Source organism: Dufourea novaeangliae, unplaced genomic scaffold (assembly GCF_001272555.1).
Source record: "Dufourea novaeangliae isolate 0120121106 unplaced genomic scaffold, ASM127255v1 scaffold124, whole genome shotgun sequence".
Classification (NCBI taxonomy): Eukaryota; Metazoa; Arthropoda; class Insecta; order Hymenoptera; family Halictidae; genus Dufourea; species Dufourea novaeangliae.
In genome coordinates this window covers 2,007,332-2,026,895 of record NW_015374010.1, presented here as the reverse complement: position 1 = coordinate 2,026,895, position 19,564 = coordinate 2,007,332, and the positions used below count along the sequence as shown (strand labels likewise).

Genomic DNA, 19,564 nt, shown 5'->3' with positions numbered 1-19,564 from the left:
TCTCGCGCGACATTAACGCTCGAGTCGGTATTCCTCCGCGGGATGCATAATCCGAGCTGACACCCCCGACTGAACCCTCCTCAACAGCTTCGGGCGGAGACCTCCTGTTGACGCACGCTCCAACACCTCCGGAGTAAATACTCTCTCTCTGTCGGATATATTCGCCGCCGCGCGGGAATACCCCGGTTTATATTTAATCTTCTGTGGATCCGAGCGACACACGCGTGTGACACCCCGGAATCATCGTACAGGTGACGTAACAGGGGAAAAAAAATATACAATTTCACACGAGTGAAAATTAATCGAAATTGTGTTATAGGAGACCTGTGTAGATCTTTACCTTCCTCTTTAGCTGTATCTTCACGGGCCCTGACCAGAATTCCTGATCAGTTTAGTGTACATGATGTCCCATTTAAACAGACCCACTCGAATATCTCCGAAACTATTGAGGATATTAAAAAATGTTTTAAACGAAAGTTAAATGGTATCAGGGGACACACAAGGTCAACATTGTTTTTTTTAAATGGAAACGTGTATTTTTTAATGCACTACTTATATTTTGAAATTTATACGTAAAATTTGATCTGACAGGCATTTCTATCAAACAATTCTTGTCAAAGAGTCACCGTGACATTTTCGTCTCTAAGTAGCAATGATAGAACTTCTAGCAAGACTTTCAGACAAAACTGTACCGTTTTGATGTTACAAGGGACATCACTCAAATGTAACGCACCGTTTTCATAAAATTTGTTCCAGACTTAATACACTAAAAAAATTGTTGTCACGGTACTTTTTCTTCAGCGTTGACATTGATATCTAGATGGCAAACATAGAGCCCTACAAGTAGAGGGTGACGATCACGTTTGCCTCAGTATATCTTCTATCGTTACACCCTCCGCCACCAATTAGCACATAACCATACCAAAAGGGTTGCATACACAAAGAAAAACAAACCTCAGCAGAATTCATTCAAGAAAAAATCCTCCATCCACTAACCCAAGATATTTCAAGGTTCACAAAATCCCCCATCTCGTTCCCAATCTCCCCCTCTGTCTCCAAATCGCTCACAGTTACTTCTCCCAAGTGATAAACTCGAGTTAATAAGTCCCCGGAGACACAACGCAACTTAGACACTCGTTCACATACACATCAACGATCTCCTGAGGGGGGTTGTCACTCAGACAATTTTTAACACACTTTTTCAATCCACCAACCACGCCCATTGGACCATAGAAATAGGGAGGGGGGGGTTAGAAAGATGACGTGTTTTGGAAATAATAAAATAATGGTCCCCAGGTTTCACCAGGGACCAAGAAGTCGTCCGGGTCAGGAGGAGACACAGAGCCCCCGACAAATGCCCTGAACAATGGCCCGTACGCGAGCCTCCTATTGTCCCCCCGTTTTGGTACCCCATAAAATACTCATCGCCTTTTATCGTTGTTTTCCTAGCCGGCCAATACGAGGAGCGAGAGAACCCCGGCCAACTAATAACGGCTTAACCTCCAACGGAAACACTGAATGGGAATCGTTTTTTCGAGGCCCGCTCCACCTCCTTCGATCCTCCCCTTCTGGATCACCCCGCGCCAGTAACCATCATCCCTCTCTCGATCCGAAGATTAAACCTTGGCGGAGGATACATCCAGAACTGGGTGACGTGTGTTGTTACAGTTGTACAGGCTCCGCGGTTTCATTCTTCTTTTTTTTTTCTCTCTCTCTTTCTGCTCTTTTTAATGCCGGGGCTTAAGGACCCTCCCTTTCTCTGGGATCGATCAGACGCGACCGCGGTAACAACGTATCGGTGGTTATTCTTTGGGATTAGGGTGTTTGATGCATTATTAACTAGATACACCGCTGCAGGTTTCCGCGATGAATGGGAAACGGGATTTATGCGCGACGGGGGAACGGTTAGATCACCTAGATCGTGAAGATGCCTCTGAGGTGAGTAGCTGTGGCAGGATGACCGTGTGTGAAGGTTTGTTAACCCACTGGTATCATTTGAAAAAAAAAAATGGGCCCCTAAGACGAAATTTGTCTGTTACATTTAATTACAAATAGCTCAGAAAGTATTTTAAAGAAACTTAATATTCCATTGATTTTGAGCGATCTAGACTAATTGTTTTCAATGACACACTATTATCGAGAAAAAGGATGAAGTAGGGTCATCGGGGGTGTTTCCTACACTCAGTCAGAATCTGCCTTTTTAATCTGCTTATCTTAGGCTGTCCATTCGTAGTCCGACGTGATATAAAAGTCTGTGATCACTCACGATGTGAATGCGCTTATGATAAACGTGTTCGTTGTCTTCAAATAAAGTGAATCATCCGAAAATTTGAAGTATTTCTATCGAGTACTTCTTAAATTAAAAATTTTGAAATTAATCAATTCCAACTCCATATTTACCACTAAAACAAAAGTATTCGCAGTTTCTTTCCCCCAGATAGGGGTTGAACTAGTATTCGGTATCCACAAACCATCCCAAACTGTCCATTCATGCACACAACTGAGGGAAAGGTTGCCTAATTCGGACCTCCACCTACGATGGGCCACTACTGTAGTCATACACATCTATATGATAGACAATATGCATGCCTATGATACTGATGATTACATCTAATTTAACGTAATAAGCAACACATATTACCTATCATACGGCGGCAATTGCTAACGCATGGTCAAACTAATGTACTTATCCAAACCTAGGCGATGGTCCCAAACTCGGCAACCTTCCCCTATTAACACTCTAGAAATACTTTAAAACAGGTGCAGTAGTACAAAAAAACTTCAAGAAACGAGTTCGCTCATTCCTCCACGAACATCAACGTCCCCAAAACATCTCCTCAACTCAAACCAGTCTCCCCATAAAACAACGAGAATACTCCAAAAGAAACCTTAAAAAAAAAAGAGAGAAAACACAAAACGATATATCGGCTACACGAATCCCGTCATCCATCTACACGAGTCACGCGTCGTGTCGGCCTCGATATCGAAAAATATCAATAATATCCACAAACAACGGGAGAACGAAGGTAGGGGAAGGGGGGGTAGGAGTGGGGGGTTCGGCCAAGCGTCCGCGTATCGTCAAAGAGAAACAGAGAGACAGCCAGCGTGTCAATCAGTCAGCGGAAAGAGAGGCAGAATAAACGAGAAGAGTGCGGCCCGCCGAGTACCTGGTAAATCGCACAACGATTAGTTTGTTGCCAATCACTTTTTCGCGCAATTATTTCACAACATTTCGACATGACGTACAAACCGACCGGAGCGAACGATATCCACGAGAGGGGGTTCGATGGGTGGGTTTCCCGCCGAAGGTGAAGGGGTGAGGGGTCAGCTCATGGACGCTGGAGGGTCTATCGGAGGCGATGGATTCACGCGGGAGGCGGGGGAAGGGATGTAACACATGCACGTGGCACGGTCAATGCATCCGCTATCCGACAAATGCATGAAACCCATACTCCCCCTCCCCCTCTAAGCCCACCCCTTTCGTACTCGAAGCGCACGAAATTTCCCCGACTACTACCCTTCCAAACCCCCCTCCCTCTTGGCCGCCTCTTCTACCGATGCATGCACGCAATCCGCCAATGTTAAATGCAACATTTGCCTCTCCACCTATCTACCTTCATCCTCTGACGGACCATCTCGCGTGTTTCGCTCGTGTTTCTCTCTCTGTCCCTCCGCCTGGTCGTCGCTACTGTCTGTCCTTTTCCCTCAGCTATGTATGGACATATGGATGTCTCTCTGTCTCTACCCATCGCCATCGCGGTTCCCCGCGGTCCAGGTTACGTTTACGTGTTTATCGTACGCGCAGGAACTTTATCGACTCGTGTCAATCACTCGTTAGCAGCCCAGGGGAAGTGGGGCGAAGGGATGGTGGGGTTGGCTAAGAGATCGTCTGGTTTGAGTATGGTAAAGTGGATTCTGATGGTGAAGATTTGTTTGCGGAATGTTGGAAGATGGTCGGTACGCGGTGTAAGTTTTTTCTTTTCGCGATGCTTGAACAGTTTTTGAAATTACCCAATCTGCATATAACAATAAGTTTCGTAAAATAAATTAACTAGATCTGTCCCGAAAGTGATCTTCAAATTCCTTCATAATAATGGAAACAACCCAATCTGAATACAACAAAACATTTCGTAAAAACTTCTCCTAAATCCGTTCCAAAAATGATCTTCTAATTCCTTCGTAATAATCGAATCTACTCAAACTCAATGAAAAAATGCGTTTCGTAAAATAAACTCGCTGGATCAGATTCCAAATATGATCATTGAAATGAATTCGTAATAGTCGAAATTACTCGACGGAAAGCAGATGATTCGACGATAAAATTCCGGCAATACGTTGTCTGTGATCGCAGTCACGACTATAATAAAGCGGAAACGTTCGGTAAATGGTTCGACCAATTTCGTGTCGGCGCCGCCCGCCCGGCGGAATTACTGTGAATAAGGAAATCCGCGATAAGAGGCACGGTAATACATCATTGGATCCTGCCGCTTGTCTAATATTATGGGCACCAATCGTAAGGGCTTAATATTGGGGTGAAGGTAAGTGGCGGACCAGCTGACGTCCTGCTCCACCCCGCACGCACGCTGCGACTCGTCTTGAGGGTGTGCGGATGAGATTTAGGGACCGGCGACAGAAGTCTGCTGGCGACACTGATTTGTGGTGAGCTTTGTTTCAACACTCTAAACGCCGCCGGATGACTAAGATTCTTCTGACCCGCTCGTCGATTCACGACTTATTTCACTAACGTATTTCCAGTGGTTGTAATGACGCGAAATTAGCTATCATGAATTAAAATATGGAATCTTGGAAAAATGGACTTTGAACAGAAAGTTGTCAATGAATTACCATTGATAGAACTATTCTAGACTCATTCTGCTAGCAAATACAAGTGACACATTTTTGTTAAATTGAAAACATATTTATTAAATTTTTGTTTAACTTTGAACAAAAATTGTTCAATGAATTACGATTGACAGGGGCGCATTCTCAGCAGTTGTAATGAAACTAAATTATCTATCATGACGCAACTTCTATTTCTAAATTTCTTTTAATGTATTTTTGGAAAGGTCCAGAATTGCTTTGTTGTTAATCAATTCTCAGAAACAAAAGGAATTCTACACATGCTACAACTGTAAATTCACACTAAATGTTCCCTGTGGATACCAGGAAAAGAATATTTCACCTCGACGTAAAGAAAAGGATAATCTGACTCGTTATCATCAGTCAGGCAAAATGGATGTTTACATAAATATCGATTTTTGAAGATTTATTTACAGATACTAGAAACAAACAGAAATTTATTCTCTGTACCAGAGGATCTATCGGGTCCCACGTAAAAACCGTGTTAAAATTTATTAAACCTTTTAATATATACTAAATTTGTGCTATAAATGCATAAAATTTGAAATCCAGTTATAAGTAGACTACAAATATAATATTTATGCAAAGATAAGGTCGATATTTAGAGACTAACTGACGAAAACTGGAATCGAAGAAAAATGTTTTTAGACTGTAAGGTCTCCATTACATATCAAATAAAAGAAAAACCTCGTGAGACATTATTGAACGTCATGCTATATTGAGTTTCAAGTAATTCTGTAGGTACCCTGTAACTGTATAAAATTCGCAGTCTAGTTCCAAGGCAAGGGGTTCAATTCGTGCCTCAAAAAAACGTACTTTATATGTATGTTACAATTCCATAAAATCCGCAGTCAGTTCAATTTTCTATTATTCGACCAAAACGTCGACAAACTTGCATACATCTGGACAAAGTAGTCTATCACATCAGTCCTCTAACAAAAGGTCATTTAATAAGTTCTCGGATTAGAACATATAGTTGACGTCGGTAGTTAAAAAATCTTCAATTCATCAAAGATTTTCATTTGTTATATAAATAACTATTATTAAGTAAGTGTACTACATAAATATGAATAAATGGGATTTTTATGTGCCGCGTCTCCTAACAATCGAGCAAGAGCGAATTCGAATGGCAGTGTCCCAACAGTGTTTAAAACGATGATCTATTAACTTGAAATATTGTTGGTCAAACTGTTGGTCATACTCAATAAAAAAAAAATACATGAAACAAAAACAACCATACTTGAACAGTTGTCAAGTATCTGGAATAAAAGTTGCGGTAAACAAAATCAACGATACCAAAATTCAGGCCTTGAATGGTTAAAAAGGATTCAAAAAGTGGAGCAGATCACTTTGGCCCGTCAGAAAACGTCTGACTGGTAAAACAAAGAAAGCATAAACGTTTCAAAAACGTCTTTCCATTCCACTCGAAAAAACACCCAGAAGACACCGGCGGGTACATACGTGACACGTCTCGGTAGATCATCGCACACACGTGGGGAAGCATAGAACAATTACCAGAATGCGGTCGCCTGTCATGATTGCCGCCCAGTATAGCGTTTACGCTGAACTTGAGCTGCGGCTTCTCCTTCTCCTGCAGCGTCCTGCACCCAGGTCCTAAGCACTGCTCATCGCCGCAGGAACAGGCGGTCGTCCTCTCGGCTATCCTGTCCGCGACACGCTCGACCGCCACCGTCGTCGTCTCCCTCTCCTGAATCGTGATCTCGTCGACGGCCGTGTGAATGACGTTTCTGCAGCCAAGGTCGTACCGTCTGTCCTGATGCACAGTGACATGGTGTTCGCCACCATGGATCGACTCCTCTTTGTCCCCATGAAGACCACCGGCCTCGATCTCGACACCATTTGGATCCTCGTCCGCGTTCGAATTGCACGAATCCATCCCTGAGCTGGATCTGTTCTCGATCCTCTCGTTGCAGAGCCTCTCCATCGCGCACAGACGATCGACGATCCCGTGGCCCTCGACCCTCTCGTTCTCGACGTCCACGTACGCGATCTGACCCCTCTCCATTAAGCCCTCCTTCTCCCGTAGGATCTGCATACGTTCGTTCTGACGTTCGATCCTCGCTCTCTGATGATCCCGACAGTCGATCATCGGATTCCCTCGATCCGGCCCGCGTACACCGCGTTGATCCATGTGTTCCTGACTGGATAGCTTCTCCCTGGTGATCCTTAGATTCGCCTCGCACTCGCGTTCCCGTTGTCTAGCTACTAGACTCGCTGCCCAGTTCAAGGTCAGGCTGGTCAGATCGGCGGCACCCGGCGACGCCTTGCTCTGGAGCAGGTTCTCCATCAAGAAAGGCGAGGTCATTGCACTCTGTTGCAGATTCTTCAGCATCGCCGCTGACGAAGGGAACATATCACAGCCCCCCCTCCCTGACCACCAGTCCCCACACTTCGATCGGTTTTTTCCTTCCGAGGGCTGATCTTTCCTTGCCCCAGAGCACCGTTTGAACGCGCACACGCGTTTTCTTACTGTCACTTGCGATTAACTAGACGGAAACTCGGTCATGAATGTTCGCTGGGTCTTTCCATTCGCTGGAATGTCCACTTGTGTGATACACGTGACCTGGAAACACGTGTCACGTCGACTGACCCTGGAGGAATAGAAGTCACTGACACGATCCAAAAGATCGTAAAGTTCTCCACTACCCTTCGACCTGGAAACACGTGTTACGTCGACTATTTAGGACTATAAGTCACTGACACGATCCAAGAAGGTCCTCGAGTTCGCCACTACCCTCTGATCTAGCGCAACTCTCGTCTATCGGCATAACACGTTGCACAGCAAAGGGATCTAACAGTTTACACCCTCTTCCCCAGAACCCCCTGAAATCACAGCTAACCTTTCAGCCAGTCCCACAAAGACACAAAATACACGGGTCACAGAGTCAGCTTAACAAAATATCGTCGAATCTCTCGGGACATTTCATCTGCGACTGGACGCGAACGAAACGAAGAACAGCGTGTCGGAACTGACGTCGCGAAGGACGACACAGCGTCAAGGAACGCGCGTATTTCGGCAGCGGGATGTCAACTGGCGTGTGTCCACGAACGTGGCGGCAGGGAGAAGGACACAGGGAAGGATGGAAACCGAGAGAGAAGGATCGCGAATGGGGTGTTCTCGTCGTTGGCAGCGCAACGTGAGAGCCGTGCAGCCCTCGAATGAAAGGCCGACAAAGGCATACAGCTAACTCGCTCTGCCCCCCCCCCCTTCCCGTTTGGCTTCGTGGAGGTCCTCGAAACACAACCCCCCATTCGACGTGTACGTCAGCCGTCCGTGTGTACGGGAGGAGGGGGGAAGGAGTGTGTTACTCTGTACCCATCCCCCCACCCCTCCCACCGTTCCACCCCTTCGACGGGGGTCTGGCTCTCTCTCCCCCCACCCCCTCTTAGGTGAGATAATACAGACTATAAGCCGAGCAATTCGGGGTTTGGCTCGCTCGGTAATGCCGTAATAAAATCATACTCCCATCAAACGGCGCTGCGCGCACCACCACCACCACCCTTCGCCTCCGACCTCCCTCCCTTCTCGGTTCGTTTAAAGGTAACCGAGGGACGTAGCGACGAAAGGAGAAAGAGAAGAGTGTACCAGAGGGTCCGTGTAGAGACTCTGAGAGAGCGTTAGGGGATGAACGAAGAGAGAGAGAGCTAGAAAAAAGCCAGGAGGACTCGCATTCCTTTGCTCCTAACGATTGGATTTTATTTGACGGAGCGGACCAACGGACCGTCCAATCGTACGCTTCGAGGGTAGTCCGTGGCCACGCCCACTAGCGCCCCCCCTCTCCACACATCTGAGCCGCGTGTTTTCAGCTAGGTCTTCTCTTTCTGTCCTTCGTCTCGAGCAACCCCTCGGCTTCTCGGTTACTTTTGGCGCGCTCTGTCCTTTTTCATTGTTCGAGGAGGGGATTACACTCTCCTTGGATACCGCTTTCTCCGTCTTTTATTCGTTCCAACGTTGTTCGCGCGAGTAGGGGGTTCCCTCTACACCCTTATCAACATTATTATCTACCACCGGCCGCGGCGTCGTCGCGTGTGTTGTTTCTCCTTGTCGGTGTGCAGGTGTGTGTGTGTGTGTGTGTCGGTTCGGTGTTGCTCCGAGCGTCTATAGTACGGTGTGTGCGTTTTTTGCACGTGTCGTACGAGATCGTTTCCGGGCGACGCGATTTCCGGTGGACGGCCCGGGGAAGAGTCGTGAACCACCGGCCACTTTGCCAGAGATTAACCCTTTTAAGTAGTCGCATTCAGAGAATTACACGAATGGTCGCATAGGGTATCAGGATACCCTATCATTTAGTATCAAGCTTTTGTTCAACTATTGCTTTTAATCCTTTAGCTACCAGTGTTACACGGATGCAACACTCATTTTCAAAATCAAATTCTGTCGCCGGTTAATATCTAACTTTTGTCGGTAAGGATCTGTAGTTTCACTGATGTGATTTCGACCTCCACGTTGTCAGTTGAGATATTCAGGTATTCCCTCCAAACATAAATTTAAAAAACGAAATGGAAAAATATGTCTGTTTAATATCGGTATTTTCGACTTCGGAAGAACAAGATTGAACACATACAGGGTATCCCACCTAACGTGAGCGACTTCAATGTCTCCCTTATTTTTGAAGATACAAAAAAAAATATGTGAGGAAATTCAGTGTATGTATCAAGAAAATGAATACATTTTTGTATGATTTTCATTTTATCTGAGACCTAATAGAACCTTCGACGCAGTAAAGAAATTTCTGTTTGATTTTAGAGGTTCCCTAAATAAATCTTTAAAGAATGATACATACAGAGAGTGCCAAAAATATTCGTACCCTCGCAGTTTTTGAATTCAAATGACTAATAATTCTTTAACAGTATTATAGTCTAAAATGTTTATCAATAGGGATGTGTAGTGCAATGACTAAGCCTTCGAAGGCGGCGTTGTTTATTGAAAAATAACAATTTAAAGTAATGTAAACGAAAACTCATAATAATATAGTAATACCGTAATATATTATATAAATTCATAGTAACATAAATGAAGCTCACAAAAGTATTTGTACTTGTACCAGTATGATTTGCTTAAGTTTCCATTTATGTATGTTACTATTTCCAATTAATGATATATCATTCGAAAGCTCAGTTATTGCACAATATATCCTTATTGATAAACGTTTCAGAATGTATAATAATTAAAGAATATTAATAATTCGAATTCAAGAACTGCAAGGGTACGAATACTTCTATGACTATTTGCATAAACATCTACTAATAACCATCAGCATATTAAAGAAAACTACACCAAACAGTTAGAAGCTCAGTATTCTGAAGTACAAATGACCAATTAACCCGTCCACCTCAGTCATCGCACCACCACGTCTATTCCCCTACGATCTATCCCCGTAGCCCAACAGTCACGAACCGAACCATAGACCCGACTCAAAATCCTCGAATCGCCACAGTATGCGCGTTCGTCCGGCGGAAATGTCACTCGGGTTAATCAAACAACAATTAACAACCATCCCTCACGTTCTCAATACACCCAACTCATGTTCCCATTTCCGTATCAACCAGCCGTTCGTCCATCGTGTCTTAATTAGATTCAAAGACAGCTAACAATCGACGTAATAATCCACCCACCGGTCATCGAAACCTCACGGAGTTAAAGGAAAATAACAATAATCGCAGAGGGGTAGAGAAAACCGACAATAATCGCAGACAGAGTAGAAAGAAGACAACGATCATCGTTTAATCAGAGATGGGGGGTGGGGGGAGGATGAAGTGGTCGAGAACATATTCGTGGGGGCTTAAGTAGAATCGGTCTACCAAAGAATCGCGAAAAGGGTTGGAAGGGGGATTGGCGAGAGCCTCGATTCGACGGTGGTATCGCCGCGGCGTTTTTTCTTACACCGGTTTTTTCGAGCCTCGGTGGCCGTCCACCAGCCCCACGTGGCGTCGGAGGGTGGCGCAGCCAACGGGAGTTACGTACGCCGAGGCCACCCTTTCCTCTCCACTCGACCCCCTTCGCGCCCCCCACCCCTCCCGATGGGACGCGACCACGGCCACGCCTACTCTTCGGGAATCACCTCCACCTCGTCGACGTCACGACTTATCACCCTCTCAGCGATGGTGGTGGGCGCCCCCACCCCCTGGCTCTAAGGGGGTAGTAGTGGAGGGGGTGGGTGGTTTGAGGCAGAGGAAGAAGTGTTGGCGAACGGGGGAAGGAAAAGAAAGGGGAAGAAAAAACGAACACGAAATAATGAAATGAACATCGCGGCTTCTCGAGAGGGGAGGCACATTCGTGGAATTATTATAAGAGTTCCGGCGACGGGTGGAGGGGAGGTGGACTGCCATGGCTTGTATAAATTCGAGGCGCTGCCCTCCCCACCTTCATTTTAGCAGGATGATGGGGGGGGGGGAGGATTCGCTTTTGTACCGGAGGCGAATAATTATTCATTCATCGAACCGCCCCTAAATGGGATATCAAAGTTTCAAAACGGCCGAATAATAAGGTTTTCGAACGCGAACTGTTTTTCCGACGCCACTACGGAACGGGGGGTAATTAATCGCGGAACGAACGATTCTCTGTTGTTTCCTTGTCTTGGGCGTGATTGTAGGGGTGATTACGTAAATTACGGATTTTATGCATTTGTAGCATGCTGAAGTATGTGCAATACTGTAAAGGATAAAAGTTCGGTTAAGTTTGTGGAACTTTCTTGGGTTATTTTCATTTCACTTGCAGCTGCGAAAAAGAAGGAATTCTCTATTTTTAGTTTTATTTTACTATAAATGACTTCATGAAATAACATTTTCCATCAAAATCCACAGAATGAAATTGAATTTTTTTTCTTTGCGTCCAGTTCTGAGAAATTAATCGATAAATTTAATTTGTAAAGTGAAAAGTTTCAGCAAAGTGATGAATGTTTATTTTTAATTTAAAATTGTTTTCCTTTGATCACCTAAAATTCGGTATAGCAAAAATTTTCAAGAAGTGTATGAATTGTTGTTTTTTATTTTGAATTTTTTCATTACGCCCAATTTCGAGGAATTAATCCGTCAAATTTTATATTTGAATAAACATTCGGAATCTAGAGATTAGTGTACTTAGATTCAGAGAACATTAGGAAAAGATATTTTGGGGAATATTCTGAGAGTGTATTTGACATGTGCTGTTTATGTGACATTGCTTGGATTGGTTGGAAAACCAGTAGATTTAAAGTATGTACAAATGATGAAGTACTAAGACTTTATTTATAACAATGGACGTATAATGAAGCTTCGTATTTAAAATCCCTCGTATTTAAAACGTATTTCTACGTATTTTAAATTCCCAAAATTCGTAACACTAAATACCAAAAATCCATTCTGACCGAATGACAAATTTCCACCAGTTTCCAAACGATATGGCAACAAATCACCCAATAAATAATCCTTCAAACGTAATTTCATTTGAATACCTACTACCAATAAATACAATCTCTCATACCATCCACCGATTCATTTACAACACAATAAATTCCTTGCAATTGTTATTAACATTTTTTTTCAGGAGAAATTTCCTCAACTTGTAACCAACGCGTCTCAATTAACCTTTGCAATTAATATACCAGCGCGGGGGGAGGGGCGAGTGTCAACGGGACCGAAACTACGAGCCTCTCTACAGCCCCCTCCCCCCCCACCCCCCACGATATTGCCCTAATTTGCATCTTTGAACTTTCCTAGAGTCGTGCCATGGAACTTCTTTGCGCTCCTCGCCGGAATAATGCTAATAAGGGGGCTGGGCTCTTACAAATTGACATTTAAGCGGTAAGTTCTACAACCGATGAGCCGCTCGGGACCGCGAACAAACCCGCTCCGGGCAACATGTAAAAGGGGAGGCGATAATTCCGACGAATCGTACGACCACGGAGGATTCGATATTCTTCGCGACGCTAGAACGCAAAAGCCTTCGACTCGATTGCATTCTTCCCAGTCAAAAGTGAATTTTCGTAAAAGAACAAATTTTTAGAGTGTAGAAGAGACCGGGACTGGTTGCCTATAGGGGTAGATTGACTAATTTAACCTGTTCGCTACCAGCGTCACATATGTGTGACGCTCTAAGTTCCATGACAGCATATTTTCATAGATAAAAAGGGAATAGGTTTTGCAATATTCACCTATATTTCGGGTCAGTCATTGTCTCTTTTGTGTATTTTTAATTTCTGATCAAAAAGTTAAAGATATCCCATTGAATAGAATGCTAAAAATCTAGCACAGTTTATGACGAACATTTTCGAAATAATATGCTGGTAGCGAACAGGTTAATTTAATTTAATTTATTGCCATTTAAGGGAAAACCCATTTTATACGAAAGTTTAACAAGAAAAATCATCGCATAACACTATTTGTAGTACCTAGTTTAAGTATCCGGTAGATGGAAATTTTGATTTTATCTATTGTTATTGAGAAAAATTCAATTTGGTTATTAAATTTGTTGGCTACATTGCATATTCTGGCTATTGTATCGGCGTGATTGTACCTGGATGTGTAAGAAGTAGGGTAGAATAGATTGGAATATCTAGCTGCATGAGAGAGTACGTAGAAATTTATTTGATTTAAGAGGATAGGACAATCTAGTAAGCTGTTAATAATTTTATGTAAAAATGTAATGTCTGCAGTAATACGTCTATCTTTAAGGGAGTTGATTTTGAATTTGGTCATTATTCCATTGTAATTGTGATCATTGTATCTCATGAGTGTGTCCGTTTTAACAGAGAGGAAACGTAAATGTTGGATTCTTTCGAGAAGGACGCAGTGTTTAGTTGTATAAGGTGACCAAATTGTTAAGGCATATTCAAGGTGGTGTAGAACTAATGATTTATAAAGGTGTAGTAGAGTGTGGGGATTTTTTAATTGCTCACTGGCACGCTTTATGAATCCGAGTAATTGTTAATAACTAGACTAAGGACGTTATACAAATATAGAATTTCATCGATTAATTTCACGAAACTGGACACAAACAGATTGTACTTGGTCTGTTACAGGTTCTGGTAGGTTCGAAATAAAAATAAACCCTGAATAAGCTTTCTAAAACTTTTTCCTTTCTTGAATTTTAGATGATCGGATATTCTACAAATGCATGAAATCCGCAGTCTATTAATAACTTTGTCTATTTGTCTTTGTCTATTAATTTACTGTAGAAGCATGTCGCTTCTAATATGCCATTCATTAATTTGTAACAGTGCGATTAGGGGAGAGTGGGGTAAACACGAACACGGGGTAAAAAAACTTTGATTTTTCCACTTATTTATGAACATTTCATCCGATTTAAGTTTTTTAAAGTGGTTTAAAATATTCATTGAAATTAAATTGGTAAAATTGATAAAATGTATAAAGCGCCATATGGAACCCCAGCTAGATACGATACCAAACGCGAAAGCTACGTTAAAGGAGAAAAGGTTTAATATTCACAGAACAGAAGAATCCGACAATCCGTTTGGTTGGAGGGGAAGGACGAAAGGTCCCAAGGGGATAAAGTAGCTCAAGATTCGTCGCGTTTTTCACGTAACGCAACAATTTTCGAGGATATTGGTGGAAGGGACGGTAACGGAGGAGCAAACGGCTCTCGCGTCACAAGGGACAATCGTGGGGTGGCTAAGTAATAATATTATTCTGATAGGGGGCAGTTATAAGCATATGACGCCACGTACTTACGTCTCTTGTCCCATAACTGGCTCTCTATGGTGTACGTGTGTATCGGCCATCGTCGTTCACCAACACATTCGACGGGCAATCATACCGCCTCTGTGTCACGTTATTGTTGTACACATTCGACACGAAGTGTGTCGCGCCCGTGAAATCGGCTTTATTAGACGCGTCCACTCCCCCCAATAACGGGGCATTAAGTACACGTATCGACTTCTATACGTCGTTCTAATAACTTGTTATTGCTTTGATTTATCTGGATCGCGATTGAAAGGATATCTTCCAATGAGGAAGGGGGATTTTATGGTTAATTTCAGTGCAATTCGAGGAGTTTCGTGATATTGTTGACTGTTCTATAGTGTTGCCAGTACGTCATGCACTACCTGTGGCAGATAGTGTTCAATTTATAGGAATTAACGCGATCGTTGCAGGAATTTATGTAATCTACAGGAAGGTGGAAAATCTAACAAAACAAGAATTTTAATAACGTTTTCCTTTTACCATGAAAATGTTCATAGAGAAAAACCAAGTTCCTATTCGAATCTCATTTTCGCGAATCGATCCATCAAAATCCAACTCCGAACAAATCCAAAACCTATTGCAGTAATTCAGGTCATTCGAGGTACGTGAAAATATTTTATTTTTGCCTTGCAAATGTTCCCAGAAGAAGAATAAATTCCCATACACGCATTTTATTTTCGCGAGTTAATTGACAAAACCCTGACTTCGCATGGATCCAAAAACCATTCAAATATAACAATTTAGATCACTCAAGACAACAACAAAAATCTTACTCTTACCTTGAAAATGTTCCCCAAAAACTAAAATAATAAATTCCTCCATAAATTCCATTTTCGCAATTCTATCCATGAAAATCTGCCCTCGAATAGATCCAAAACCACTCAATTACAACAGCCCATATCGTCACAGACAGTAAAAAAAATTCCCCTTAATATCTTAAAAATGTTTCCAGAAATAATCTCATTTGTCATAACCTTTCACGAAAATCTGACCACGACTGGATTCAGAAAGCCATCCGAATGCATCAGTTCGGATCATTCGATGTAAGGGGAGGGGGGTGAGTTTTAATTACCCTCATACTTCCAGCCGCGACGCGGGGACCCGATAGATTTTTCGGGTAACAAACGACGAGGGCAGAGAACTGTGAAACCGAGCGCGCGCAGCCTCGCGCGAGAAAGACGTATCGAGTGAGTAAGTTGTTATAGAGGTGGGCGGGTATATAAATTGTCACCTAGCAGTCGCACGTAGGGGCTGTCGCAACGGGCTCGAGATTGCTTTGTTTGGGATAAAGAACGGTGGTAGAGGAAGTCGGCGTAGAAGGATAATAAAGAAGAAAGCGGCGCAGGGGAAGTAAAGGGGGGTGGTTTGTTGGGGGTTGAAATGGTGAGGGGGAGGTGCGGGAGGAATCCGATATCTCGGTGAAATGAGAAGTTCGCCGCTATATCGATGTACATATATCGGTACATACCCTCGTGTACACATCTTTCAAGAGAATTCACAACTTCTTCCGCTTCGCTCTCCTCTGTGAGGCCTGTATTTGTGGGATTATCTTGGCACGTAACCAAGGAAGATAGAAACCCCAATGACCGAGAAGATAAATAACGATACTAATTGGAGGGTTTTGTATGTATTACAGGTTATTCTTCCGGAAAGTACGAGAATATGAAGGGTAAAAGTGGTAATACACGAAATATTATTAAAATTGTTATTATAGTTGGTAAGATATATATTTGGCTATCTGATTAAATGATTAAAGTTGACTTTATGTGATGACAATTGAGGTATTTTAATGGTTTTCTAACACCGTCCATGCTGGTCAACCAGCCCTATGGTTGAGGTTGGTAGTGTTACAGTATGGGATAGGCTGACTATAGGTACAATCAGTTAAGAAAATGTTATTAACAGCTTATCTCAGTGGTAATAAAATAACACAATGTCAAGGGAATTGTATTACTGGAGAGTATTAATTAACTTCCTCTCATATTTTAGTATTAAACTACATCCTTAATTTAAACATTTTTTCATTTATGCAACAAATTGAATATAAATTATGATGTATTTACAAGATAACCGAATTTAAACAAGACATAAAAGTCACTATCCTGACAACAAAATAACAATTTAAACCTTCATAGTTGCAACAAAAACTTGTAGTATTACAGAAACATAAACAATCGATATAAGTACTCCTATTTGTATCGATTATACTTATTGTCAGTATGATCATTATGTGTTTGATAAATCATACATCATAACTGTAACGAGTATACCAAGTATACTAAGTACATCGGAATACAGACTCCTCTCGATTAACGTCCCGCACTCGGATCCGCACCGAGACAATAATCTTATAGGGAGAAATGCTACAGACCCTCGTAAATTTGTTTTTCGCCCGAAGCCCGATCGTCGACAACAAAAGCGAAGGGGCAACAAAGTATACGCTTAACAGATTCCCCGTCTCCCCCCCCCCAATGGTGGGGATAACGCCTGGACAATAATCGCGTAGAACAAACCAGACGATAATCGAGAGGAGTCTGTATGTTGATACAGATCAGTATCAATTCAAAGTTGAAGTTTTTAAGAATGTTCTGTTAAATTTTCAACTAAATTTATAATCACTAAAAATTTGCGGGAGTCTTAATCCGATCCCATTTACTAGAATCGATTACACCTCTGGGTTCATAGCGATGGTGTACCCAACATTTACACAGAAATCGCAAATGCCCCTCCCCTTCCTCACCATGTCGCCAGCATCCGTTAAACGGCCACCCGCGAAAACGACAGCGTCGTATTCAGCGGTCACGTGTGTGTCGTTCGCGAGAAAATATAACGTAGAAGGAGGTGGACGTGAAGGTGGAGGAGGAGGCGAAGGTGGAGAGCGGAAAAAACGACGGGAAAAGGGAAGAAAATGGCCGGCGTGTTCACCAGGGGTAGAGGGCTGTTTCCGCGCGCGCACGGACGGAAAAGGGTGAGAAAACAATTTCCAGCCGGCTCCGTGCCCGGAGTTCGAAACGGTGCGACGCTCATAGACACGTCCGCGACGTTTTTGCAGCGGGGTCCAGGGGGCTGCTTCGACGCCTTTAAAAAAGCTTCGCGATTCTACGGATCGACGTGTGGAAAGCTTTTTCCCCAGTCCCGACGTGTCTCCGCCGACCAACCAACCATCCCCCTCGCCGTCGATACCCACCCCCAAGTAGAAGGCGAAACGTGTTTGCACCTTACCGACTCTTTTATGAAACGCTCACGGTAGGGATTAAATTTTTCTTTCTTTTTTTTAAATTATTTACAACACGACCCACGGGTACCGACGACGCGACTTCGAAATGGACCGTGTTGGAGTATTCTTTCGGGGATGATTGAAATTTTCGATGCCCCGTGAATTCTAGGGTGTTTGTTGTTTTCGAGGTGGTCTGCGGATTTGGTGGGTGCTTTGCGTCTGCGGCTTTGGATTTTTAGATACTTCGGGGTTTGTGTAAATTTGGAGAATTTTGATAGATTGAATGTGATGGTTTAGGTTTTAGAACGAAGTACATTTATGTGAGGGCAATTGTTATTGAAAACATTCCTGGACGAAAATTTGGAAATTTTGCAGAAGGGTACAATTTTCATTAGTTTCCTTACCATTTCCTTTACAACTCTAACCGAAAGAAAAAACTATTTACAACTCTGAACATATTCATTCTTCGAGTCACGTGTCGTAGAACTTTTCCTCGTCGTTTGCCGAATACTACCTAACCCTAGAATTAACGAACCATTTTTCTTCACCCCTGTATATGATACCAACCTGGTGACTCCCACGATTAATCCAGCGAAACTCACCATAAATCGTGATCTCGTCCAGGATTATTAATTCGTATTAATCCGCGCATAGTCGCGTGGTGGACAGTTTGTACTCGTCCGCGGAGAACGAACGGGGCGAAATTAACAGGCTGTCCATCCTCACGAGTCCGAGGGGCCACCGAAAGCAGCACGTTGGAAATTGTTTCGCCAGGCGGGGGTGGTGGTGGAACCTTTCTGGTTTGTCGCGGGGCATGTGTGCGCCTTGCGTGACACTTGAACCTCGCCGAGAGGTGTGTGGACCGGGTGCGACCCGACAGAAAGAGAGAAAAGAGGATCGCGACGAGGGGTGATACGATGGGGACGATCATCGAGAGAGAACGAGAGAGGGAAACCGAGAGACGGAGGCTCTAGCTACCCCGACGTTCCTCCTCGCTTCACGAACCGTTCTGGCCCTTTCTGTCATCGCGTTCCTTCGCCGTTTTCCGCCCCCGGTTCCTCTAGTCGCTGCATCGTGTGTACGCTCGTGCTGTACACTAGCTTCCATAAGTATTTAAACATTTATAGGATGATGGAAATTTGGAGAATATTCTACAGAATATACCTGGATCTATTGATACTTATCGTTTTAATCCGTTAAGGCACCTTTCCCCTTTAGCGACCGGCGAAACTTTGGAATCTTTTTTTAAAGAGGTAAAAAAACTACCTCGGTTTTCTTTATTATACATTGGGGTGAATAAAAAAAAATGTTAGAAACATAAGATTTTACTAACTGACGAATGTTTTTTACATATTTCAATAATTTCTAGACGGGGGCCAGTCCGCATTCTGGGGGGGGGGCGCTTGGCCGCTACCTAGTTACGCCAATGGCAGTACCTAATTTTCGATTTAAAGTCCCAGTTTCTATAAACAAAAAGATAATACTTCCGGTAAGAAATCGTAAGACTGCCATAAGAGCTGTGTTAAAAACTGAATTTTTGACAAACTTTTTCGTATTTATTCCATCGACGACCTAGTCTCAAATTTTTTGTGCGTGTGTATTTGGTTCTAATAAACAATCTGTACGAATTTTATTCAGCTATCTAGTCTTTCGAATTCGGCACGAACCACCTTAATTGACTTAGGCCACTGTCATAATCACCGACACACATACTTATGAAGGGTAGTGTACTCCACGGTGGGAAGAAACCTTGGGGAGGGGGGGGGGGATAGATCCGTTTCCTAC

General features: G+C 43.2%; 1 protein-coding gene across 1 annotated transcript in view; it reads right to left on the bottom strand.

Moving 5' to 3' along the window:
• The window catches only part of LOC107188477, a 32,743-nt gene extending 25,509 nt beyond the window's left edge, over positions 1-7,234 (bottom strand). Inside the window, exon 1 of the mRNA XM_015576772.1 lies at positions 6,376-7,234. Coding sequence (XP_015432258.1) covers positions 6,376-7,234 — 859 coding nt within the window. The remainder of the gene's footprint in view (positions 1-6,375) is intronic.
• Between the last annotated feature and the right edge of the window lie 12,330 nt (positions 7,235-19,564).